General features: G+C 40.3%; 1 protein-coding gene across 6 annotated transcripts in view; it reads left to right on the top strand.

Annotated features, from left to right (window-relative positions):
- Positions 1–27747, top strand: part of PLEKHA1 (pleckstrin homology domain containing A1) — a 60672-nt gene that overhangs the window by 13011 nt on the left and 19914 nt on the right. For 5 of the 6 annotated variants that reach the window (XM_062214167.1, XM_062214168.1, XM_062214165.1 and 2 more), the window contains exons 2-6: positions 5001–5161; positions 8905–8961; positions 11861–11906; positions 19116–19213; positions 26759–26884. In XM_062214167.1, the coding sequence (XP_062070151.1) occupies positions 5021–5161; positions 8905–8961; positions 11861–11906; positions 19116–19213; positions 26759–26884 (468 nt within the window). In that variant the 5' untranslated portion in view covers positions 5001–5020. Of the gene's footprint in view, positions 1–5000; positions 5162–8904; positions 8962–11860; positions 11907–19115; positions 19214–26758; positions 26885–27747 lie in introns of those variants that run through there. The other variant, XM_062214171.1, reaches the window with a different exon arrangement.

The following is a 27747-nucleotide window of genomic DNA, read 5'->3' as shown; positions in this document are numbered from 1 at the left end:
TTGTTTGCATAGGTTTTTTTTTTTGTTTGTTTGTTTATTTTTGATAGGCAGAGTTAGACAGTGAGAGAGAGAGAGACAGAGAGAAAGGTCTTCCTTTTTCTGTTGGTTCACCCCCCAAGTGGCCGCTGCGGCCGGCACACTACACCAATCCGAAGCCAGAAGCCAGGTGCTTCTTCCTGGTCTCCCATGTGGGTGCAGGGCCCAAGGACCTGGGCCATCCTCCACTGCCTTCCTGGGCCACAGCAGAGAGCTGGACTAGAAGAGGAGCAACCGGGACAGAATCTGACGCCCCAACTGGGACTAGAACCCGGGGTGCCGGCGCCGCAGGTGGAGGATTAGCCTAGTGAGCTGCAGCGCCGGCTACGTAGTTTTTTATATTATACTTTTTTAAGGATACATATTTTTAAGGAGTTTTAAAGATTTTATTTATTTACTTGAGAGGCAGAGTTATAGACAGAAAGAGGGAGAGACAGAGAAAGATCTTCCATTGGCTGGTTTACTCCACAGATGGCAGCAATGGCTGGAGCTGGGCTGATTTGAAACCAGGAGCCAGGAGCTTCTTCCAGGTCTCCCATGTGGGTGCAGGGGCCCAAGCACTTGAGCCATCTTCTACTACTCTCCGAGGCCACAGCAGAGAGCTTGATCAGAAGAGAAGCAGCCAGGATTAGAACCAGTGCCCATATGGGATGCCGACACTGCAGGTGGAGGCTTAGCCCACTACACCACAGCACCTGCCCCTATATTATTCTTACTTTTTTTTTTTTTAAAGATTTATTTATTTATTTGAAAGTCAGATACACACAGAGAAAGGAGAGGCAGAGAGAGAATTCTTCCATCTGCTGGTTCACTCCCCAGATGGCCAAAACGGTCCAAGCTGCTCCAATACAAAGCTAGGAGCTAGGAGCTTTTTCCGGGTCTCCCAGTGGGTGCAGGGGCCCAAGGACATGGGCCATCTTCTGCTTTCCCAGGCCATAGCAGAGAGCTGGATTGGAAGTGGAACGGCCAGAACTTGAGCTGGCGCCCATATGGGATGCCGGTACTGTAGGTGGCGGCTTTACCTGGTACGCCACAGTGCCGGCTCCTATTCTTATCTATTTTGAAACTCAGAGCTAGAGAGAGAGAGAGATCAATCTTCATCCGCTGGTTCACTCCCCAGATCGCTGTAACAGCCAGCACTGGGCCAGGCTGAAGCCAGGAGCTTCATTTGGGGTTCTCATGTGGTGGCAGAGGACCAAATACTTGGGCCAGTCTTCCACTTCTTTCACTGGCACATTAGCAGGGAGTTGGATCAAAAGTGGAGCAGCCCAAACTTGAATAGGCGCCTGTATGGGATGCCAGCGTCAGACAGAGTCTTAACCTGCTATGCCACAATGCTAATAAGCCCTGTATTATTATCATCATCCACTGTAGGGTGTGCAGTGATATCCTTTTTGTAATTCCTAGTATTGATAATTTGTCTTCTTTCTTTTATATTGTCCACATAGCTATAGATATATCAATTTTGTTGATCTTTTTGATGTAGCTTTTGACTTTGGCTAACTTTATTTGTTTTCTATTTCATTAAATTATTTTCTAATATTTATTCCTACTTTAGGTTTACTTTTTTTTTTCTAGCTTTTTTTTTCCCCCCAAGGTTTATTTACTTGAAAGGCAGAGTTGCAGAGAAAGAGGAAGGAGAGAGATTGATCTTCTGCTGGTTCTCTCCCCAGGTGGCCACAACAGACAGATGCAGCTGGGCTGATCCGAGGCCAGGAGCCAGGAGCTTCTTCCTGGCCTCCTGTGTAGGTCCAGGAATCCAAGTACTTGGGCCATCTTCTGTTGCTTTCTCAGGCACATTAGCAGGGAGCCGAATGGGAAATGGAGCACCAGGACAGGAATTGGTGCCCATATGGGATGCCAGTGGCGCAGGCAACGGCTTTACCCACTAGAGTGCAACACAAGTCACCTTTTTCTAGTTTTTTAAGGAGATTTATGTCATTGACTTTAGACCTGTCTTGCTAATAAGAGCATTTCAGAGCTATAAATTTCCTTATAAAAATTTCCTTGGCTGCATCCACAGATTTTGACTTTTAAAAAATTTATTTATTTGAAAGGTACAGTTGCAGAGAAAGGCGGAGGGGAGAAGGAGATAGATAGATCGATCTTCCACCTACTGGTTTACTCCCCAAATGGCTGCAATGACCAGGGCTGGGCCAGGCCAAAGGCAGGAACCTAGAACTCTAGCTAGGTCTCCCATGTGGGTGGCAGGGGCCCAGGTACTTGGGCTATCTTCCATTGCTTTCCCAGGCGTATCAGCAAGAAGCCAGATTGGATCAGAAGTGGAGCAGCCAAGACTTGAACCAGCTGTCGTAGGGATGTTAGTGTCTCAGATGACAGCTTAACTAACTGCCACAACTCTGGCTCCAGATTTTGACTTTTTAAAAGTTATCAGTTAACCCTGCTTTCTAATTTCTCTCTTGATTTCTTTCATCTGTGATTTACTTAAAAATGTTTTAATTTTTGAATAGCTATCCAGTGGTAATATCTCTAGTATTAAACCAAAAAATAATGTTTATAAAATTCCATGAGTACTTTATATAGTTTGAGTATTTTGTTGTTGTTGTTAAGATTTATTTTATTTATTTGAAAGAGTTACAGAGAGGTCTTCCATCCACTGGTTCACTCTCCAAGTGGCAGCAGCAGCTGAAGCTGGGTGATCCTGGTGAAGGAGCCAGGAGCCTCCTCTGGGTGCAGGGGCCCATGAGCTTGGGCCATCCCCTAATGCTTTCTCAGGTGCATTAGCAGGGAACTGGATTGGAAGTGGAGCAGCTGGGACTCAAACCAGTGCCCATATGGGATGGCTGCACTGCAGGCCAGGTCTTTAACCCATTGTGCCACAGTACAGGCCCCAGTTTCAGTATTCTTAACCCCAAAATTTCAAAATCTGAAATACTCTGAAATCAGAAACTTTTTGAGCTCAGATATGTTTCTTTGGTCAAAAGTGTGAATTAAAAATATCAGATTTCAGAATTTTGGATTAGGATGCTCAGCCAGTAAAGCCTATGCAGATATTCCAAAATAGGAAAAACTCCAAAAGTTGAAATACTTCTGTTTCCAATCATTTCAGATGAGAGATACTTGGTATTGTATTTATGTAGTATGTGTTTCAAAGTGTATGTGTGTGTGTGTGTGTGGCAGCAATTTATTTACTTACTATTGCTTTGCTTACTATTTACTGAATTGGCTGGGCCCATCTGGGTAGAGCCTATCTAGGTAGTGCCCTTCCGGGATCTCTTGTGCAGTTGTAGTCTGGCAGCAGCAGGGCCAGAGCCATCTGAAGACTGGCTTGGGCTTCGTGGTTGAGATAATCTGTTCACTCACTCTGCTGAGATGGCTGGGATAGGTAGGTGGATGTGGGCTGATCACCCCTCTCCGCACTGCTTCTCCATGGGACTGGCTGCATTTATAGAACATGGCAGTCTCCAGGTAGTTAGACTTCTTTCCTGTGGGGCAGCTGACTTCCCCCAGAGTGACCATTCCAAGACCGAGTCTTTTCAAGTAGATAATTTATCTGGTCTGCTGTTTCAAACTAAGAAACTAAGAACTGAGATAAATATTGTCACTGTAGAAACTGCATAGTAAGTAACAGTAAAGTATCCCTTAGGTTAATTTTGTTTAAATTGAAGTGAAATTAGCTGATTAGCCATTATTAGCCATTCTAATATATAGAATTTGGTGGCATTTAATATATTCACGATGTTGTGCAACCACGTTTCCTCATCCATATCTACTAAGTAGTCATTCCCTATTTCACCCTCTCCTGGCAAACACCAGTCTTAATTTCTGTTTTTCTGGATTTATCTATTCTACGTCTTTCATATAAATAGGGTCATATAGTGTTTGACTTGTTACTGGCTTTTTCCACTTGGCATATTTTTGAGGCTTGTTCAGATTATAACATCTATTAGTACTTCATTCCTTTCCCCCATTGAATGGTGTTAATACCCTATTGAAAATCAGTTGTCCATGAATATATGGATTTATTTCTGGGCTTTCAATTCTCTTCACTTGGTCTATGTCTATCATGGCAATACCATGTAAGTTGGTATTTTTTTCTTCTATACTAATTTGTTGGCTGGAGAAACTGGGTTGTTCTTTTATTTCCCACAGCCTGACTTTGCTGACTGAGTCCTGTGGTGTAGTTTAATATTGGCCTCTGTGTTCTGTGTTAGCTCTAAATTGGTAGTTGGATGTAGGGGAAATCTAGTAACTTGATCAGATTTAGATAAAAGTGTTTTTATATGTTCACTTCATAGATGATGTGTCTTCTCTCAGAAGGTGCATAATATCTCTTTCCATTATGTTAGCTTAATTTATTCTGTTTACTTCAGTTTTAATAGTTCAAAGGGTTTTAGAGAGACAGGATGGTGTAGACCTTAGGATTTGAACTCTTGAATCTGTGTTCATGTTTTCATTCTTTCCTTGCTAGTTCTGTAATCTTGGTGAGTCACTTCAGTGCTAAATTCCTCACCTGGGAAGTGGGGGCAGTGATGCCTTCTCATAGGGTTGTTGTGAAGATTAAATGAGATTTTGCATAGAGAAGAGCTTCCACAGAAACTAGCATACAGGAAGTGATCAGTAATCATTAGTTGTTATTTTGTGGGTTATTCCGAAGCAGTCTGAAAGATTACCTTGATTGGTAAGTGAGGAAATTGAAATTTGGATATCTAATCTGACTGGGTTTATGTTAGGGAGAAAGTAAATTGTTCACCTGAGGTGAGTAGCTCCCCTTTGTCCCTGTCTCAGTGAGTAGTTACCTTTAGTAACCACTCATTATAAACCTAATTTCAAAAGTGATTCTCGCTTATTCTTCGAATTGGTGTGAATTCATGTTAATTCGCTCTACCTAATGTTGGGAAGAGGAACACACTCTTACCATAGTGCAAACTTGATCTTAAGGTTCACTGAGGAGCACTGTGCTTCTTCGTAGGGAGCTTACTAGTGATGTTTTTATTTTACAGTGTAATGTTCAAGCCCAGAGATGCCTTATGCAGATCGTCAGAATCGCATCTGTGGTTTTCTCGACATTGAAGAAAATGAAAACAGTGGGAAATTTCTTCGAAGGTACTTCATACTGGATACCAGAGAAGATAGTTTTGTATGGTACATGGATAATCCACAGGTTTGTAAACTCTGAAGGATTACCTTTTAAGAGCATATGAGAGTTTTATTTGTTAAAGTGTTTGACATACTATACAAGTTTTAGGATTGTCTTTTTGCAGAGTGGACAGTGAGAGAGACAGAGAGAAAGGTCTTCCTTTGCCGTTGGTTCACCCTCCAATGGCCACCGCGGCCGGCACGCTGCGGCCGGTGCACCGCGCTGATCCGAAGCCAGGAGCCAGGTGCTTCTCCTGGTCTCCCATGGGGTGCAGGGCCCAAGCACTTGGGCCATCCTCCACTGCACTCCCGGGCCATAGCAGAGAGCTGGCCTGGAAGAGGGACAACTGGGACAGAATCCGGCGCCCCGACCGGGACTAGAACCCGGTGTGCCGGCACCGCAAGGCGGAGGATTAGCCTGTTGAGCCACGGCGTCGGCCAGGATTGTCTTCTTAAACCATGTACTGTATATTTAGATTCACTTCCTCTGGCTGTATTCTCCCTGCCCTGCTTCCCAATCCCAGTGTCTTTGAATTTTGGAGGGTGAAACTGCGTTTCGATAAACTCATGTCTGGATGTGTATTTTTCCTTTGTTGAGAGGGAAATGCTATCTCTGATAGAAAGTTCTTAACTCATTTGGATTTGATATTATATTTAGGATACAGACTGTTAGGTTTTGATGAGCTACTTGATACTTTTGCACATGTGAGTATGTAGGTTTTTCATCTTGTTAGACTTGAGTGTCTTTGTGAGGACATCCATGAACTGAGTGCTCTTGCTTTTTTTTTTTTTTTTGCCTTGCAAATCACTGGAATAAATGTCATAAATTAAAAGCCAGAATCCTAGTTTTATGATTTTTGATGGCCCTAAGATTAGAGATCACATGTCAAGTATTTTTAAACTTTATCTACTTGTGAAACTCTTTATTTCAAATAAAAATTGTTTAAAAAAAGGTTTAACATGGAGATGTGTATGTAAAGCACGAACAGACTTCTGTCTGATGTGTTTGTGCAGGTGAGCGATGTAAGAGCATGGACTTGTAGGAGGTTCCATTATGTCTCACAGAGCAGGAAGTAGATCCTCTGATAACTAGTCCAGTATTCTTCACTAGGTTAGATAAGATCATGTATGCTATATATATATATATATGTTTAAATGGAATTGGAATTATAAGAAACCTTAGTATTAATTCATCTCCCACTTCATGTAAGAAACTCATCTATCCCTGGGCTTTATTTTGGTTCTTATTTGAAATACACATTACTAAGAAGTATTTCTTGTATTTGGGGCAACTTCAGTTGTAATTTTTTTCTGTGAGCCAAAATCTAGTTCCTTATGTTTTCTACCCATGAATCCTACTTTTGCCTCTGATTCTCTATAAAATATGTCCAGTCCATTATTCACAGATAACCTTTCAACTTTTGGAGGATAATTTGTATGGGACTTGTCTTGTAGGAATTGTCTACTCTTGCTGCCCTTGTGGAGCTCGTTGAGAGCCTGTTCTACTGCCTTGTCTCTGGGTGTAACCAACTTTCCTGGGTGGTAACCACCTAGCTGTGCCACTACATGATTATTACCTGTGTTTATTTGTCCAGAGTCAGTGAGAGAAACAACAGGTCTGCAGAAATCAAAATTCATGTTTACTTTTAAAAATAAATAAATAGGGTCCAGCATTGTGGCACAGCAAGTTAAGCTACCACGTGTGATGCCTACATCTGCTATCTGAGTGCTGGCTTTTCTGCTTCTGCTTTAGCTCCTGACTAACGTGCCTGGGGAAGCAATGGGTTATGGCCTCATTATTTGGAGACTTGGTTGAAGTTCCAGGTTCTGGGCATTGGCCTGGCCCAGCCCTGGCTTTTGTGGGCACTTGGGAAGTAAACAAGTGGATGGAAGATATCTTTGTCTCTGCCTCTCCTTCTCTCTCTGTCACACTGCCTTTCAAAAATAAATAAATTAAAAAATCATATTCCTCTTTTTAACGACTGTCTTTATTTGAGCACAGTCACCTCACAAACTCTGGTTTCCCAAGGTAGTTCTTCCTGATTCCCTTAGTTACCACATACTAGGTTCCAGTTCCTGTTCTCAGGAGCCATTGCACTATTCTGCTTTTGTTCTCCCTCTTCACATACTGTTCACTTATATATGGTTTCTCCTGAATTTTAGTTAAAACTCCTTATTTGGCTATTTTTCTATTTTCATATATAAAGGATTGTTCTCATAATTCCTCCTATTATCAGTACTTCCCACTTAAGAGAACTAAATGTAAAAAGTAGAATATACTTGTTACACTGAATGAAATTATAGACTTAGAATATATTAGAAGAGAGTAATTATAGCTAGCAGTGGGAGTTGACGTTTTCATGGAAATAGTATCATTTGAAATTGACTAGGAAGTATGGCCTAGAGATGTGGAAGCCGGTATTCCAGTGCTCAGTGTATAGTGTGGCACAGACATCCAGAGAGCGTATGGCTTGTTTGGAGAGTCGTTTCCTTAGGCCACAGCAGAGAGGGTACTGCTGAAGTTTGTGGTCTTTTTTACATGAACTTTTTTAAAGCCAGACCTGTCTACTATAATTAGTACGTTGGTTTTTCTAGATATAGGGCAAATTTTTAAACCTGTTTTTTCCTTACTGCTTTTATCTTCATTTTCCAGTTTATAAGAATCTTTTATAGTCTTGATTCTGCCAACTGGTGTATTAGCTGTTAATACCAACTTTATGTCACTTTTGAGTGTAAGACATTTCAGATTAAAAAAAGTAGTAAAACATTTGTTATTTGAGTTCCTGAACTTTTCTATGTCTTCACATGTGCTTTCTGGTACAGCTACTGATCTGTTAAAGTCAAGATAGTACCTATTTATTAAAACTTTAGTAATATGTATTGCTAAGATTAGGTTGAATAATTTGAAATGTTCAATATACAACTTTTGCATTACTGAAAAGTGACAGTTTCATGTGACTCCATCTAACTGCTTATGTTAGGGTGCAGAAATGTAGTTATATTGATCATAACCCTGTGAATAAAAAAAAATAGTTTGATTCACTTGCTCTTGAGGAGCTACTTCTTCCTCTTAGTGTACTACCTTCTTTGCCTCTATTAGTTTAAAATCCATTCCAGTGCATTACTAGGGATCACTTTGGGGCTTTTTGTGTTTTGTTGAGGAGACTGGTAGTGATGGAGAATTAAATAATTAAGCAGATGTACTAGGAAGTGAATTTGAAGAGACTTAGAAAAGTATTTGACATAATGAGTTCAGGAATGCATAAATAATAAATGGCTTTTTATTTTTGTCTTCAATGTCATATTAATGAATTATTTCTTGTTCATTGTCAAGTAACAAATTTTGAGACATAGTTTTTCCAGTGGAACCGACAGCAGTCATACTAGTCCATAAAAACTGGGAATTCTGAATATTCTTTATCCTTCAGCCATTTATATAGAAATACTCAGTAAAGTATTGCTTTCAGGAACAAAATCTGATCTGGTTTATAGCTTTTTAAGCTCAAGAAAATGAATATTAGTTTATCTACAATAATAAAAGTAACATTTTAGTTATAGAATGTATTTTAATGGAGTACAGTTCAGTTTTGTTATCCAAGTTATTGACAGTTTCAGAGCTAGTAAATGCTTGAACTGAAAAAAGTTGATTTGTAAAATGTGACATTTAAAAACATAATTTCTTAAATTTTTTAGTATCTATAGACTACTATATAATGAAATAAATTTATAATATTGGATAGTAATTGTTTATTAATAATTTCTTTCCAGAACCTACCTTCTGGATCATCATGTGTTGGAGCCATTAAACTTACCTACATTTCAAAGGTAGTCTTTTTACATTGTTTTATATTCGTGTATGAATTGAAATCTCTTTGAAAAGGAGAGGGAGTTCAGGTTCCTATCGTGAAAACAGCATCTGATTATTATGCATAGGAAGTTCTTTATACTGATAAGATGTGTGTGAAAGTTGGTCCATGATAATTGTACATATTTATGGGGTGCAGTGTGAGAATTCTTAATTGCAATGTGTAGTGATCAAATCAAGCTAATTCACATTTTCCTTTCCTTGACCATTTGTCATTTCTTTGTGTTGGGAACTTTCAAATGCCTCACTTCTAGTTTTCTATAAAGTATATGACAAATGAGCATTTTCTTTTATAATTAGATGTGTGAATAGCAGAAAAGGGATACATCAGTGAAGGATTAGATTTTGTCTTGAGAAATTCTGGAGAGGACTTTTCTAAGTCCGTATTATGTTCATTTAGACTTTTTCCAACTTCTGAATCCCATTGCCTTTGGCATTTTGTTTCTTTGTTTTATTTTGAGGGAAATGTGAACCATCTTCATGTTGAAAGGATGATTTTTCCCTCTTTTTACTTTGTTTCCACCATTTTTTTCTGACATTTTTGCAATGCTATTTTTCTTTTATTTTCCAAAATTTTATATTGATCAGGTAGCTTTTTGCCTTGTTTTATTAGTGCTTTGGAAACTGAGACACCAAGCTGCTAGCTTGTGGGTTTTGTTATATTTTACATAAAAGCTATAAAAATTTGTGATAACTTTAAGTATGCAATGCAGAAAATAATGCAATGTTACTTATATGTGTACATGACTGTGTATATCTTGGGGTTGATTGGCAAAAGTAGATTACTTCAATAGAATCTACTGCACATGTACCTCTGTGTAGAAGATGATACGCTCTTTTATGCATAAAATACTTTGTTATTAGTATTATAATAGTGATTATTGTTGAGTCCTTCCCAAAAATTAGTCTCTGAACAGTGAAGATTGCATATTTAAAAGAAAATATTTTCTGTTAAAAGTCAAATTTCGTAAGTTTACAAAAGATAGATATTGTTTAAGTATGCACCTCAAAAGTTTTTATAAATTAAGACATTTAAAAAATGCTTTAGATAGCTTTCAGCTTCAGTTCTCTAGAGAGTATTATTAGGAAGCACATAATTCCATTGTAAAATAAACTTTGGACTCCCATTTTGCTTGATTGCCCATAGAACAAGTAGAACTTTGAACACAGTGATGTGGGATGGCCTATTTTATTGGAATAAGCAATTGATAGATTACCCATCTGCCTGTATCTGTTCAGTTGTTGGTCTTTTTGAAGTTGAGAGTTCTTTCTTGAAAGAAAGCGTGTTAACTTAGTGAAACAGGCAGGATGACTGGTCAGCCAGCTCCTTTCCCCTGCTCCATTACTCTCCTTTTAAAATGTAATTATGGGGCCCGCACTCTGGTGTAGCAGGTAAAGCTGCCGCCTGCTGCTGGCATACCATATGGATTCCTGGCTGAGAAAGCAGCAGAGGATGGCCCAAGTGCTTGGGACCCTGCTCCCAAGATCCAGAAGAAACTCCTGATTCCTGGCTTTGGCCTGGCCCAGCCCCAGCCATTGAGGTCATTTGGGGAGTGAACCAGTGGATGGAAGATCGATCTCTCTTTTTCTCTCTCTGTGTAACTCTGACTTTCAAATAAATAAATAAATCTCTTTTTTTAAGATTTTATTTATTTATGTGAGAGGTAGAGTTACAAGACAGTGAGAGGAAGAGACAGAAAGGTCTTCCTTTCTCTGGTTCACTCCCCAGATGGCTGGAGCTGCGCCAATCCGAAGCCAGGAGCCAGGAGCTTCTTTCTAGTCTCCCACGCAGGTGCAGGGGCCCAAGCACTTGGGCCGTCTTTTATTACTTTCCCAGGCCATAGCAGAGAGCTGGCTTGGAAGTGGAGCAGCCAGGACTAGAACCGGCACCCATATGGGAGGCTGGCACTGCAGATGGAGGATTAACCTACTGCGCCACGGCGCTGGCCCTGAAATAAATAAATAAATCATAACAATTCATTCTTCTGTGTAGTTCTGTTAGCTTTTGTCTCTCCTACAGCTCACTGGAGTTTGAATTGCAGTTTGAATTCTATTTTAGATATATCAAGTTTTTTTTCTCAGAATTTATTCCTGAAGCAAACTTCAGTGTGACTCAGTTGTGAATTTGTAGCTGAGATCATTCAGGAACCCCAGATATAGAATTCCTTGTGAAGGTACACAGCAGATGCTTTAGTTGTGAGTTCTGTCACTGGACAACAACATGACAATAGTGTGAATGGGCTTTCGAGAACTACTTTAATTAAAGGGATAGCAACAACCAAGTTGGCTAGTTGCTTGTCCTTCTAGGATGATCTATGTGTTGTATTTAATAAAGTGGCCTCATTATCCCAAGGTATTTCCTTTTCAAGAGGAGATTAGATACCATTTTGATTTCCTTCATAGCCTATGCCTTCTTGATTTTGAATTTTATACACAGTCTTCTCTTTGCCCACCACCATTTTCACTTGCAGTTCACAGTTAACTGAGAAGTAGGCAATTTGAGAGGATTTATAGTTTCTGTATTCATTGAGGGCCTTGGGGGTTGTGTTAAACTAAAAGTTCTTAATATGTGCCATAAAGCCTAAGGCTTACTTTCATCCTCTTCACAACTTCTTTTGAAGAAAGAACAAGTTTGCTTAAGGAAAGCACGGAAGTATTGTTTTTCTTAAGTTTCGAAAAATTGAGACATAGATCCTGTATTTAATCTGCTATTCTTTATCAGTTACCTTTGAAGGTAATAATCACACACATGTGCTACATGTGTGATTATTAGGAAACTAAATGTGGGAGTTTGTACAGTATTTGAGATTGATTATAGTAGCATAGGAAGGAGTAACTCATCTCTCTTTTTCTTCTTAGGTTAGCGATGCAACTAAGCTAAGGCCAAAGGCTGAGTTCTGTTTTGGTAAGTTGCCAGTTTCTATTACCCCTTTACAATTAGATTGATACACTTAAATCATATTAGAAAACAGTCACAGAAAATTGCACAAAATAAACTTATGACTTAATGAATTATATTAAGATAAACTCTCGTAACTGTTACTCACACAAGGATATAAAACTTTATTCCCTCTACCCATACTGGTTCCAGCCTTCTCCCTTGACCCATATGTAACTGTTACTGCAGCACATATGCTGGTAACCTCCAGCAAGATTTTAGTTAATTTTTAACTTTTTACCTTATATTATTTCATGTGAAATCTATAAGTAATGAAAAGGATTTGGCCTCAGCTTGTGGATAGTGAGAAATTTACAGTTTGGGGGCAGGAGCAGTTGAAGGTATTGGGTTAACTTGTTTGGCAAATGTTTAGTAGGTGCCTGCTGTGGGTGCCTCTGGATCATGAAATGAATGAGCATCGCTGCCTTTAAGGGCTTCAGAAAATTACAGGTGCACTCACACCACTGATGGATAAAGGGGAGTGCAACCTTAGAGAAGCCCAAGGAGTCACATCCAGTTATTCTTCTTTTAAAATGTTTATTTATTTTCATTTTATTTTACAGGCAGAGAGAAGGATTTTCCATTAGCTAGCTCATTCCTCAAAATGTTTATAATAGCCAGGACTGGGCCAGATCAAGGCCAAGAGCCAGGAACTCAATCCAGGTCTCCCATGTGGGTGGCAGGGACCCAAGTACTTGTTGCCATCATATGATACCTTCATATGGTGGGCATTAACAGGAAGCTGGATTAAAAGTGAAGCCAGACTCAAACCAGGCACTCTGGTAGGCTGTGGAGGTGTCCCATTGGTGTCTCAACTGCTGCTTCCTAGACTCAGAATTTCACGTTCTATGGAAGAGCTCAGAAGTAGCGGAGCCGTTGTGGGTGCAGAGGCACTTTAGTTAGAGGACAGATAGACTCCCAAATCCTTACCACTGGGGGAAAAGGTGAGAGGAGCACATGGCCGGAGTCACGTGGGGAAGAGTGTGCCATGTGTGGAGTGCACCACTCGATGACACTGGAGGGAGCACGGGGAGGCTAGAGAGTAAAAAAGTGAAAGTTAGAGTTCAGGGTATTGACAGAGTATTTTATTCTTTTGAAAATGGGAGGAAAGAAAGTAGAGATCCTCTGGAAAGAGACGTCGGTGAAAGGGGTTGGTTTGGGTGGGTAGTAGAGTCTTTAGACAGATTGGGTACGCGGCTTCTGAACTCCTAGACTACTAAGGACTTGAATTGGGGAGGTAGTATGGGAGAAAGGAAGGAAAGGGAGTGAAAGGTCATTAGCAGCAAATCAGTGAGAGAACTTGGTGTTTAGTTTTTTCTTTTTGATTGTGTTTAAAATGCATGTATTTCACGTACTTTTGACAAATCAGTACAGTTGACTTCCAGTCAATCAGCTTTGGTTTTGACCTGATAATAATCAACCTAATTCTAACCCTAATAATTTAGTATATCTTTAGCACATCTTGAATTGCATTCTAACTACCACAACTAAGCATTTACACAGAAGGATTAAGTCTATGAATGTGGTTTTGACCCCATGGGATCTGCCTGCCTACCATTTTCCATAAATTTCTTCCTTGTGGCCATTATATTATTATTTGACTTAGAAATTGCCTCCTACTTCTCCTGCCATGAGCATCTCAAGCAGATGACCTAATTATTAATGCTCACCATAGCATGAATTTTAATCTCTATTCTAGCCCTAGGTCTAGCCTATGAATAAATCCAAAAAGGACTGGAATAAGTTAAATGTGGTAATTAGTTTAAGCTAGAACAAATGATTTGACTCATTATATAATGGTATTCCATAATTACCAACATGCTTTCACTTTATGTAAATATTATCTTATATTACATCCCTGTTAGGACTGTTTGTGTATCAAGTCCACCTCATATCCTCTTTACCATGTTTAGAAAGCGTAATATATCTTTTCACTTTCAGAACCTTTGCAAATCCTAAATTCATGTTTTATTCTGTCATCTATAATACTGTTTTCTACACGACCTCAAGCTTACACTTTGAAGAATTAATTATATACATAATAGATTTGACATTTATAACTATTTAGAGTAGGTGGTTTTAGTTGAAATCAAAGATTAAGCTTGGTCATTTATTGGTCTGTGAATAGTTTATTAGTCATCTGCTGCTAGCAGAAGTGAAGATTCACAGAAGGCTCGCCTTTAGCGAAAGGGGCATTGACTTCTAAGATGAAACTACACCTTCCATTTAAAATGTGACATATCTCCTCTCAGCTTGCCCCAAAACAGAACAGGAAGCACTCAAACCATCTTTGTGAAGGTGGCAAACATGTGTAACTTCTGTGTATGAAAATGGGAGGAAAGAGGGTGGAGGAGTGGTGGAACTGAGCAGAGTGGAGTGGCCAGGGAAAAGTGACCGTCTCCGTGTTCTGCCCCCATCCCACTTGGATAGGCTTAGTTAGGTTTGGGAGATCCATTTTCTGGGGCAGCAATAGTGAGGAGAGCCTGTGAACGGGGCCCTGCAATGTCTGTGTGAGAAACAGTCTCTAGTTCCTACCCCCATCTGGCTTAGGCACCACCTTTCCCGTATCCCTGCAGGAAATGGGATGTGTGGTGTTTCCAGAAATAGAAGCAGTGAGGCTGCATACTTGGAGATGCTGGTCCCAGAGAAGGGAAGAAATAAGGCACGAAACTGAAAATAGGAAGATTAAATGGACATCCTCACATTGAATTCAGCCCTTTCCTGCAACTGGTCCCAGAACACAATACCCTAAAGAAAAGCCCCCTTGGTGCTGACAGCTGGGCATTTCTCACATAAGAGCTTCCCGTACTGTGAGATCTGCCCCACAGCAACCCAGGAGAGCCTCCAATTAGTCATTTTAATACCTTGATTAAAATATGAAGATACAGCCCAGGGTTACTTAGGATTTTTTTTTTTTTTTTAAGATTTATTTATTTACTTGAAAGTCAATTACACAGAGAAAAAAGGAGAGGCAGAGTCAGAGAAAGAGGTCTTCCTGGTTCACTCCCCAACTGGCCGCAACAGCTGGAGCTGCGCCATTCCGAAGCCAGGAGCCAGGAGCTTCTTCCAGGTCTCCCACGTCAGTGCAGGGGCCCAAGGACTTGGGCCATCTTCCACTGCTTTCCCAGGCCATAGCAAAGAGCTGGATGGGAAGTGGAGGAGCTGGGACTCGAACCGGTGCCCATATGGGATGCCGGCACTGAAGGGGGCGGCTTTACTTGCTATGCCACAGCGCCAGCCCCGTTTCTTACCTATCGAATAGGTAAAGGGATATGAGACGATGTGAAAATGCAATGAAAAATCTAAAAATAGAACAAAGGCAAAGATAATAATACGAGAGAAATAAGAAAACTAGATACCTTATTAAGGGAAAGTATAGAGAAAGTGAGGAGAAAATTGGCAAACAAATGTGATTAAATATCTGTAACCACTTGGTTCTTTACCATTTGAACCCTAACCTGCTGATTATAGGTTAAAAGATGAATTTTGTTTACAGTTAGGTGAGTGTGCTTCAAGTTTTATCCACTTGATCTATTCGCTATGATGGTAGCCATCCGAAATAAAGAAGTCCGCAAGTGAAAGTTAGGAATGGACATAAGAAAGAGAGGACACAAAACTCTGGGCGTGCATTCATTACAATGAAAAACCCTTGCTTTAAAACCATGGCAACTTAAAGGTGTGGCTTATCATTATTATTATCATTGCTTAAATTTTTATTCCTCCTTCCTCTGTCTCCTTTTCCCCGCTATTACTACCTTGCCACTTTTTAGCAGCTTGCTTTAGATTTTCCACAGTACTTCCTTCTTGCCAGTCTCCAGCTGATGGCAGTGGAGAAGAAAGTCTTTCCTGGCTCAAGCACTTGCTAATTTCTTTACATCCTTCATTTCTACCCTTCAAGGAAGGGGTCTGTGGCATTACCATTTCATGATGAGGAAGATGCTCACAGAGTTTAAATTTTATATATATATTTTATATATTTATATATATTATATATATAAATTATATATATAATTTGTATATTATATATAAATTATATATATTATACATATTTATATTATATATATATAAAGCTGTTGCTTGTATGTGCATGAGCTAGTGAGAGCTGACTGATTTTAGGGTCTGACATTTTCTTTGCCTCATCACTATGCCCCTCTTAAGTTCTTTTTTTCAATATTTATTTATTATTTGAAAGTTAGAGGTACACAGAGAGAGAAGGAGAGGCAGCGAGACGGGGGCGGGTCTTCCATTTGCTGATTTGCTCCCCAATTGGCCGATGCAACCAGAGCTGTACCAGGAGCCAGGAGCCTCCTCCGGGTCTCTCACGCAGGTGCAGGGGCCCAAGCACTTGGACCATCCTGTTTTCCCATGCCATAGCAGAGAGCTGGATCAGAAGTGGAGCAGCCGGGACTCAAACCGGTGCCCATATGGGATGCCAGCACTGCAGGTGGCAGCTTTACCTGCTATGCCACAGCTCCGGCTCGCCCTCTTAAGTTCTTAAAGTGTTTGAGCTTTCGTTCACAGTATAGAGTATGCTTAAAGCCTTTCTTGGAGTAGATTTGTCTCCTCTCCCTTAAAAGAAGTTCTTAAATATTATTTTAAAATAGATGTTAAACATTTACTTTGTGCTGGGTATAGTTTACTAGTATGTGCTTAGTTGTTCATACTCTTCAGATATTGTGAGCAAATGCTCAAAACAATGTTGAGGGGATGAAGCCATTATGAAGAGAGCTCAGCCGAAGCTGAAGCTAGAAAAAGGTTATGAAAGGATGCCCTCTGTTTACTAGAAATGAAAAATAAAAGTTATTTACTACATATATAATAACCTCATAGTTACTAACTTAACCTTAATATTCATTTGTGGTATTTATAATTTCCCCAGTATCCAGGAAGATACAAAAGAACCGATTTACAGTGTGTTAAGTTTCTTTGGTCCCCAGGCTGGTTGTTTTGTAGCATTTCATAAGCTATGCTTTGACTTGCTTTCTGAGACCCTCATCTCAGTTAAAGGAAGCTCTGGTTTAGGGTACCTTGATCTTAGCCCCAATTTCAAAATCTTGTGTGCTTGAGAAATGAGTTTTTTTCCTTGAGGGCTTTCATTTCCTCCTTAGTTATATTCAGAAGGGTGCTAGCAAGTTATTTAAAATTTGCTGGAAACTTTTGGATGTTATTCTTATTTAACAGTTTTAACAGCATAGCTATTCCAATGCCTTAGCTCTTGGAATACTTGTTTTTAAAATAAATATGTATAATTATATTTTAAATAGCTTTCATTCTAGAGTTGATTGTAGTATTTTGTAGATAACTATACATACAAATATGTTTTATACAAGTAGATTGTCCCTGTAGGTGTATGTAAAATTAAATTGAAGGGGCCAGTATTGTGGCATAGTGGGTAAAGCCATTGCTTGCAATGCTGACATCCCATATGAGTGCTGGTTTATATCCTGGCTGCTCCACTTCTGATCTAGCTCCCTGCTGATGGCCTGGGAAAAAACAGTGGAAGATAGCCCAAGTACTTGGGTCCCTGCCACCCATGTGGGAGACTTGGATGAAACTGCTGGCTTCTGGCTTTGGCCTGGCCCACTGCTGGCCATTGTGGACATCGGGGGAGTGAACCAGCGATGGAAGATCTCTGTCTCCCTCTGTCTCTCCCTCCATCTCTCTAACTGGCTTTCAAATAAATAAATCTTTTTAAAAATTGAATTTCCATAAGGTTCCAAATACATTAACATTTTACATATAAAGAAAATCCATAAAGGCTACAGAAAGAAAGATGTTTTCTTTTTTTATCTTGACCTAAAAAGATTTCCCTAAATATGTGCAATCTAGAGTCCTTAAAGGAAAAAGATTGATAGAATACTTGTTTGATCAAATATTCTGAGCAAAGTGAAAAGACAAGTGACAGACAAAAAAAAAGTACTTGTAATAAAACAGGATTAATGTAAATGCCTAGATAAGGTAATAAAAAGTAAACTTTAGAAGAAATGTAAGAAGATAAGCAAAGCTCACAGAGATAAACATACAAGCCTAATTTATCTCAATAATCAAAGAAATTCATGTTTTTAAAAAAGATTTATTTATTTGAGTTACAGAGGGAGAGGAAGCGGGAGGGAGGGAGAGAGAGACAGAGAGAGACGCAGAGGTAGCTGCAATGACTGGGGCTGAGCCAGGCCCAAGCTAAGAGCCAGGAGCTGCTTCTGGGTTTCCCACATGGCTACAGGGGCCCAAATGTTCAATGGCTAAAGGAGCACAAAGAAAATCTTGAAAGAACCCAGAAATTAGCAACTGCATGAAGCAGCTACCACTCCTAGGGCTAAAGAGCAGAGGGGAAGAGGTAGTACCACCATAACTCAGGGCTGTGGAGGAGAAGCCCCCGGCACTAGGGATGGGAATCTAAGGAACTCTGCAAGGCTAATGTAAGGAGCATAGGGGCCCTGGAACTGTAGCCAGCTGTGTGCTGCTGCTAGGGGGAGATCAAGAGCAGAATCAGCAAGGATTTTCTCTCCTCCTTCCCACTCCCACCTTCCAGCCATCCGTCAGTACCTTCCATTGGCAGAATGTGGTCCGTGATCTGTGATCCCTGTTGGCAAGGAAGTTAGGAAATATCATTTGCAGACTCCTAACCTCGATGTCAGAGATCCATCGGGCTGAAACGAAGAGCCATAAAACTATTACAGCTTATGATGATAACTAGTACTAGCAAGGGGTAGTAGAGGAAAGAGGACTAAGCCTACATTACTGGTCAAAATATAAATAGGTTCAACTTTTTGAGAAGACAGTATGCTTATACTTGTAAAAATTTTAGATGTGAATTCCCTTGGCCTTAACCAAGTCTGTGTCAAGAAATTTAGTACATAGCAATGCTCTCGCCCTGTATGGAAGAACACATGTATATGATACTGTATCCAGTTTCAAAAATTAGAAATTGCCTGAGTGTCCGTAATTTGGGGATTAATGAAATGTAATGTGGTCTATTCATTTAATGAAAAATATGGCCATAAAAGATAACAATTTTCTATATGTTATTGGATGGTAAAAGTTATATTTTATCCACCCATATTTTGTCAAATCCAAGAGTGTCTGAATGTTGAAACTAGCAAGGTTTTTCAGCTGCCGTAGATACAAATTTAGAAGTAACAAGTGCAATCTTTGTGTGTTTATTTTTTCTCTGGACAGTTATGAATGCAGGAATGAGGAAATACTTCCTACAAGCCAATGATCAGCAGGATCTAGTAGAATGGGTAAATGTGTTGAACAAAGCTATAAAGATTACAGTAAGTGCTCTTTTTTTTGGAAAATTTTCAATGTTTAGCATTAATCTTTACAGTTTTAAAAGTATACCTATTGACTCTCTTCGGTTTGCCAACAGGCTACACACTCCAGCTTTACCTAAGCAAGTATTCAGAATGTGAACACATTTCTTTGTATGTGGTGACTTTGGGCCCTTTAATCAGCTCATGAATACCTTTTCAACCTATTATGAACCTAATAAGGATGAATATTACTGTAGATTTTATCTACTGCTTATAATAATGTCTCTTTTTTTAGATTTTATTTATTTTTTTATTTATTAGAAAGAGAGCCAGATCTCCCATCTGCTGGTTCACTTCCCAGAGGCCTGCAATAGCTTGAGTCTGAGCCAGGCTGAAGCCATGGGCCAGGAACTCAATATCTGCATGTACTATCCTTTGAACTATAACCCCTGCCTCCCAGGGTGTGCATTAGCAGGAAACTGGAGTTGGGAGTGGAGGTGGGACTTAAACCCAGGTACTCTCATACAAGATGGGTGGGTTCCAAGTGGCAGCTTCGCTATTGCATCAGACGCCTGCCTCTACAATAGTGTTTCTAGAGAAAATGCACATACTATGTGGAGTTCTGCCATGAGGTCATATTTTTTTCCTTCTCAAACCGGGTAAAGAATAGACCCTGTGATCTTCTAAGCCATGGTTGGGACAGACAGGGCAGGTGTTGGAGATAGGAACAGGCCAGGGGACTGTGACAGGCTGGGAATTGAATCTGAAGGCCTGTGTCAGAAAGAAGCTCCTCTCGTGTGGCCTTTGGGGGTTTGTCTTTGGCTCTAAACTTCTTCCCTCACCTGCTGCTTTTCTTTGAATTCCTTCCTTTCCAGGGCTACAGCTTCTTGCTTCCAGCCTAGGCTTTTCTTTTGTTTTGTTTTCTGATGGACATCAGTATTCACTGATTGTTAATACCATGTGAGGCCTGAAGGTTTTACCTAAATTATCTGGAAAAGACTCTTACAGCGGTTGAGTGCCTTTTACAGGTCTTGTAGCTGCTGAGTGACCAGGCTGGGAGCCCAGTCTGGTCTTTGGGGCTCTGAAGCCTGAGCTCTGACTTGCAGGCATTAGAGCTTCCTGAGCAAAGAGCCCTCTCCCTGCTGTTTTGTTCCTAAAGCATGGAACAATCTTGTCTGCGAGTTTACTACTGATGATGAGCAAGTGGATGGTTTCTGTTCTGGCCTCCTGTTTCCCATACACACGTAGGGTGCACTGCCTAGAGAGAAGCTGGGAGGAGTTCTGGCTGAGCTTTGTGTCAGTTGAAGTGTATCTTTTCTGAGGTGCTGTCACTTCTGGACCCTAATGGACCTGCTGTCAAAGAACAGGCGCCCTCGAAAGTCAGCATATGGTAGTTACTTTTTTTTTTTTTGACAGAGTTAGGTAGTGAGAGAGAGAGACAGAGAGAAAGGTCTTCCTTCCGTTGATTACAGCACAGCACAATAAAGAGTTAATAGAACCAAAGCTGTTCTCAGAGTTAAGTCAGATTTTTGGGCCTGCACCAGAGCAGCTTGTTACCACATGACGGAAAACGCCCACACACTGCATCTGATCTGTGCATGAAGCAGAAGTGACTTTAGGTTTGTACAGTTTCAGAAAAGCAGTGTTTTTAATTGACTCAGAAGTATGTATTCTTAAAAGGGTTTACCTCTTAATAAATATCCCCTCCTTTGAAAATGTCTTTAGAAAGACACTATCTAGTAACTTTACAGAGTGTGTTTCTCTTTCACAGTTCGTAGTAATGAGCAGCACTAGTTTCTTTGTGCTTTAAGAGAAAAAGTGGTAAATGGCCTCAAGCTTTTTTATCATTTTTGGGATTTTTGTATGGCTGTGTGTGATTTATTAATGATAAGAAACAATCTTAAATAACACTAGTAAGCTTTTTAGCATGAAGGAGAAACAAATTTAGGGACTGAGTAATGTCTTAAAATGTGTGGACTCAAATAGTCTTTGTGGTTTTTGCAGCCTTATTTTACATGTCGAAATCTTTATGGTTTTAAGGTAAATCTGTTGGTAAATGATTTTCATGTTTTTGTGAGTCATATTTAGAAAATACAAATATATGTAAGATGGAACCAGCGAGTAAAGGGATTATGCCTACATTAAAGTGAATATAGGATTAATTATAGTTATTAAAAATTAACTTTAGATCACATTTAACTCATAACAATGACAAAAGTTCTCATTCCTTAATAAGATACGTTTTGTTAATTATATATATATATATTTTTTAAGGTTTATTTTATCCATTTGAAAGGTGGAGTTAGAGGGAGAGGGAGAAAGAGAAAGAGGTCTTTTATCTGCTGATTCACTCCCCAAATGGCTGTAATGGCCAGGGCTGGGCCAGGCTGAAGCAAGGAGCCTGAAGCTTTATCTGGGTCTCTCACATGGGTGCAGGGGCCAAAGCACTTGGGTCATCATCTGCTGCTTTCTCAGGCACATTAACAGGGAGCTGGATCAGAAGTGGAACAACTGGGACTGGAACCCAGTTACCCGTATGGGTTGCTGGCGTTGCAGGTGTTGGCTTAACCTATTACCCCACAGTGCCAGCCCCTCATTAGATTCTTTAAAAAAAAAAATCTTGGGACTGGCACTGTGGCATCGCAGGTAAAGCCGCTGTCTGCAGTGCCGGCATCCCATATGGGCACCGGTTCGAGTCCTAGCTGCTCCATGCCCATCCAGCTCTCTGCTATGGCCTGGGAAAGCAGTGGAAGATGGCCCAAGTCCTTGGGCCCCTGCACCGGCGTGGGAGACCTGGAAGAAGCTCCTGGCTCCTGGCTTCGGAATGGCACAGCTCCGGCTGTTGCAGCCAGTTGGGGAGTGAGCCAGCAGATGGAAGACCTCTCTCTCTCTGCCTCTCCTTCTCTCTCTCTCTAACTCTTTCAAATAAATAAATAAATCTTTAAAAAAAAAAAAGCTTACCAGTTATTTCATAGGCATTTAACACATTTAAATGTGTTTAAATGTGGAATCTCTAGTTTGTCACATCTTCCTGTGAAAGCTGCTGATGATTTACATGTGGATTCTTGGAAAATTTAGTTTACAAACTAATATATGTGCAATTTACTTCCTATGGAATCACTCCAAACAATATTTTGGTCAGGTATGTGACTTAATCATGCTGAGTACTAGGTGATACACAAATAGACATTTGGGGAGCCAAAATTAGAATTTGAATTTCAAAGTAGAGGTGGTTAGAGGGTAGCGGATAAGGGAATTAGAATTACTTAACTACTTTCTTATTATAGTTTCTTCCTACTTTTATGTTTTTTAAAGATTTGTTTATTTCTTTGTTTGAAAGGCAGAATGTCAGAGAGGGAGAAGGGGGGAGAGAGAGATTTTTTCCATCTGTTAGCTCACTCCCAGATGCCTTCAACAGCCAGGGCTGGGCCAGGCTGAAGCAGGGAGTAGGAGTCTAACTATGGACTGTTGCTTTCCAAGGCATTTTAGCAGGAAGCTAGATCAGAAGCAGAGGAGTGGGATTCAAACTGGCACTTGGATATGGGCTGCCAGGGTTGGCAGCTTACCTGCTACGCCACAAGGCTGGCCCCTCTTTCCTTCCCATCTTAATGTGGTCTCCTCCAGTACCATCATCTGGGGCTTTCCTTACTTTTCTTTAAGTCTGTGTGAATGTGGTTTCAATGGCTGCCATTTAAAATTCTTTTCCCATTATTTTATAAAAGAACAGACACAATGGTAGAGGAATCAACCCTCCAGGGAATATTAATAACTGGAGGTTGGAAAATCAGATTTCAAAGTATACTTTAAAATTTTCATTTAGATTAATGACAACATAAATATATATATGGTGGTCTCTAGGTGCTTCTTGATATTAAGTAATATCCAAAGTGATTAGGGCTTATTCCTTTTTTAAAAATATTTATTTATTTATTTGAAAGAGTTACTCAGAGAGAGAAGGAGAGGCAGAGAGAGAGAGGGAGAGAGGACTTCCATCCACTGGTTCACTCCCCAGATGGCTGCAAGAGCTGGAGCTGTGCTGACCCGAAGCCGGGAGCTTCTTCTGGGTCTCCCACATGGGTGCAGGGGCCCAAGGACTTGAGCCATCTTCCATCTTCCATCTTCTACTGCTTTCCCAAGCCACAGCAGAGAGCTGGATTGGAAGAGGAGCAGCCGGGACTCGAACTGGTGCCCATACATGATGCCAGCACTTCAGGCCAGGGCTTTAACCTGCTGAGCCACAGCGCTGGCTCCAGGGCTTATTCCGAAACAGAAATTTATATTTTTTTTAAAAAATATGTGTATGTTTCCACCATAGATTTTAATTTTAAAAAATCACTGTTATATTTTAATGTAAAAATTACTCTCCACATTGTAGCCAAAACTCCAGAAGTTTGACCTTTTTTGTTGTTGTTAAGTGACATCTGGAACAGGTAGAAGAGTGAGCTGAATATAGGGCTTTGGTTTTGTCGTAATGGTCTGTGTGCCCAGAAGTTGGGCCTTCCATTTCACACTGACGTTATTCAGTCAGCAGGTCAGGCTCTTCGGTCAGAGCAGGGTAGAGCCCTCAGAACATAGAAACTCCAGGAGTTTATATCTGAACATTTTAGGTTTTTTTTTTTTTTTTTTCAGATTTTTAAAAAATTTATTTGAGAGGCAGAGTTAGAGGCAGAGACAGAGAGAGAGGGCTTCCATCCATTGGTTCACTCCCCCGATGACCCCAGTGGCTCCAAAGCCAGTAGCCAGGAGCTTCTACTGGGTTTCCCACAGGGTTGCAGGGGACCAAGCACTTGGGCTACATTCTGCTACTTTCCCAGGCACATAAGCAGGGAGCTGGATAGCAAGTAGAGCAGCCAGGACTCACACCGGCACCCATATAGGATGCCTGTGTTGCAGGTGCACCACAGCTCAGCCTCCCACACACACCCTCCCCGTTTTTTCTTAAAATTTATTTTATTGAAAAGCAGAGTTAGGGAGGGAAAGACAGAGAACTTCCATCTGCTGGTTCACTCCTCAAATGATTGCAACAGCCAGGCTGGGCTAGGCTAAAACTAGGAGCTAGGAGCTTCATCTCAGTCTCCCACATGGATGGCAGGGATCCAAGGAATTTAGGCATTTTCCACTGCCTTCCCAGGAGTGGTAACAGGGAGCTGGATTGGGAGTGGAGCAACTGGGACATGAACCACAGTATGAGTTTCAGCATATTTTTAGGTAATATTAAAAGTTTTTCTTAGGAAATTACCATGTATGGCTGAACTCTCAATTATGACTTTCGTTGTGATCACCTCTTAGCAGCACATTTTATCTAATATAGGTGAGTGTATAATTTCCCTCTGGTTTCATATTCCTGTAATGTTGTTATCTGTCCTTAGTGAGATAACTGAGCCACATTTTTGTCTGTCAGAGTAACAGAAATACATGATGCAGTTGATCAACATCTCCAGGCTTTCCTCAGTGCATTGTCCAGGCTGTCATTAATTATATTGCCTTTAGAAATCACCCCAGAATGTGCAGCCTCTTAGAAGATTTAAGAGCTACTCAGGACTCAGTTCTCTTCCCTTTCTTCCCATTTCTCACTTTCTCTTCTGTTTCTGCAGGTGACTGGCTTGTGGTATGGATGAGCACCGGGCCTCGGGGGAAGCTTCTGGGGGGGTGGGGGTGGGAAGATTTAGCGGTCCCCTGGGAGACAAGTTATTACTGTCCACAAATGCTGCTTATGTGGATTGGGACCTCAGAGTTCTCTCATACACACATAGCCCGTGTGTGCTCAGTATTTTAAAAAAAAACCTTTGAGAATCCTTGTCTGTGTGGTGTACCTGCTGTGCGGCAAACCTGGTAGGAACAGCATTGTGTAAAGAGAGCACAGGGTCTGTAGCAGTGTTTCTCAAAGTGTGGTTTATGAAACATTACTTCAAGTGTGTTTCTTGTTTTTTGGCTTTACAGTAAATTTATTGAATCAAAATTTCTAGGTATAGAACCTGGGAATCTGAAGTTTTTAATAATGTTCCTGGATAATTGATGCCCTGTCACTAAACTTGAGAAACCGCACTGTTCTGGAATCACACTCAGTAATACATGGTTAGGGTCTTTCACTGATTTGGATGGTATCTGTAGATAGACCAGTGTCCTGTTAACAGAAATTAGCCATATGACAGGAAAATTATTTAAATTAAATTAAATATACTTTTTTTTTTAAGATTTATTTATTTATTTGAAAGTCAGAATTAAACAGAGAGAGGAGAGGCAGAGAGAGAGAGGTCTTCCATCCGCTGGTTCACTCCTCAATTGGCCGCAACGGCAGGAGCTGCGCCGATCCAAAGCCAGGAGCCAGGAGCTTCTTCCAGGTCTCCCATTCTGGTGCAGGGGCCCAAGGACTTGGGCCGTCTTCTGCTTTCCCAAGCCATAGCAGAGAGCTGGATGGGAAGTGGAGCAGCTGAGTCTCGAACCGGCGCCCATATGGGATGCTGGTGCTTCAGGCCAAGGCGTTAACCCACTGCACCACAGCATCAGCTCCCATATATTTCTATCACTGCTTTTGTGATTGTCAGTAATATTTGTCTTAAAGTTTCTGAAAGTACCACAAGATCCCCAAATGCCCTTCAGGTCACTGGAGAGACTAAATCATATGTAAAATCAAAATTGATGCTGAGTGTATTTTGATACATCTTATTCACAGCCTTAAATTTATAATTCAAGTGCAGACTACATGGTTAACAGTCTATAGACAAAAATAAGCTGAGTATGTTATTCTCTGATTTTAAACCACATAAGAAAAGGTAAAAGATGTATTAAATGTTCATGGTATTCTGTTTATTTGATTCCACTTCAGTGAAGTGTTAAGTGAGACTGTCCTGTTATCACAATCATTATTTGTTTATGCTTAATGATTTATCATTGAAGCAGTGAGTATTGGAGTTCCTTTAAACTCTAAAAATGTTTATGTTGTGTGTTAATATTTTTGTTATTTTTAACATTTTTTTATTAAGGATTTTTTTTTTCTGCTGATTCTGTCAACATTTATTGACTGCTTCCTGTGTTTGGCAGTGGATTCTGTCTTGAAGGTAGATAGATGAATATGCCACAGTCCCTGTTCTTGGATGGAAGGATGATGGGTTAGAATGGTGCAAAGAGAAGAAAACAGCAAGGAAAAAAAAAACAAACTTGTAACCCAGTGTTAAGAATGCTAATAAATAGGGACTAGAGAATAGTGGTTAGGTCTGGAAGAGAGTTACACAAACCTGGCTAGAATGTAGGATCATTAGGATTGAAGCCCGTGTTGTGTGTCCTTACCTCAAATGTGGCACTGCCTCCATGCATAGGTAAGAGAAAGTAATATGAAATAGTACCTGTGTGAGTAAGCACTCAGTAAGTATAAACAGTGTTAAAAAGTTATTACTGTGATGGAGAAACTAATGTGAAAACTTGAAGGATTATACACATACACACATACTCTGTAAATAGTATATGTTTATATAAAAGTGGACAATTAATTGGAAATTTGATGGTCAATGAGTGTTGTATGTGTAATAACGCTAGCCACAGAATGATTCAATTTACTTACTGTTCCAGGTACCCAAGCAGTCAGACTCACAGCCTGGTTCTGATAACTCAAGTCGCCAAGGTGAATGTGGGAAGAAGCAAGTGTCTTACAGAACAGATATTGTTGGTGGTGTTCCCATCATTACTCCAACTCAGGTGATAAATTAATTCTTACGTTGTACAAGGATCTTATTATATGTTGATTCTGTATTATCACACAGTTAAAACAGTTCAACTTTACTTAATTAGCACAATGCTAAATTACTATTAAAAATTAATTTTGTTTCTTAGTGCAAAAAGTAAATGTTTATTAAAAAAAAAGATGTCCCTGATAAATAACAAGTAATACTTTTTATTTTTAATTTAATTTAATTTAATTTTTTTCTTAGTTTTTATCAGGCAGAGTGGATAGTGAGAGAGAGAGACAGAGAGAAAGATTTTCCTTTTTGCCATTGGTTCATCCTCCAATGGCTGCTGTGGCCGGCGCATCTCGCTGATCCGAAGCCAGGAGCCAGGTGCTTCTCCTGGTCTCCCATGCGGGTGCAGGGCCCAAGCACTTGGGCCATCCTCCACTGCCTTCCCAGGCCATAGCAGAAAGCTGGCCTGGAAGAGGGGCAACTGGGATAGAATCCGGCGCCCCGACTGGGACTAGAACCTGGTGTGCCGGCGCTGAAAGGTGGAGGATTAGCCTGTTAAGCCACGGTGCTGGCTACAAGTAATACTTTTAATGTTTTCTCTGAGCCTTTTCTTCTGTTACTCATCCACCCTCAACCCTACTCCAGGAACAGAGATAGGAATTCTATATTAGATGGCAAACAGTGGTTTCCACTCACATCATGAACATTTTCCAAGTCATCAGAAGTTACTCTACGTAATTTTTGATGATTGCATAGTGGTCCTGCAATGGGTTTACTGTAATTTACAAATCCTCTGTGGACACATAGAATTCTTTTTCCTTTTTCTTTTATAGACAGTTCTCTGATAAACATTTTTGTAGCTTACACTTTATAGACATTGAT

The sequence above is a fragment of the Lepus europaeus genome, chromosome 17, assembly GCF_033115175.1.
Source record: "Lepus europaeus isolate LE1 chromosome 17, mLepTim1.pri, whole genome shotgun sequence".
In the NCBI taxonomy this organism is placed as follows: domain Eukaryota; kingdom Metazoa; phylum Chordata; class Mammalia; order Lagomorpha; family Leporidae; genus Lepus; species Lepus europaeus.
The sequence above is the reverse complement of the archived record's forward strand: the minus strand, read 5'-3'. Positions and strand labels throughout refer to the sequence as shown.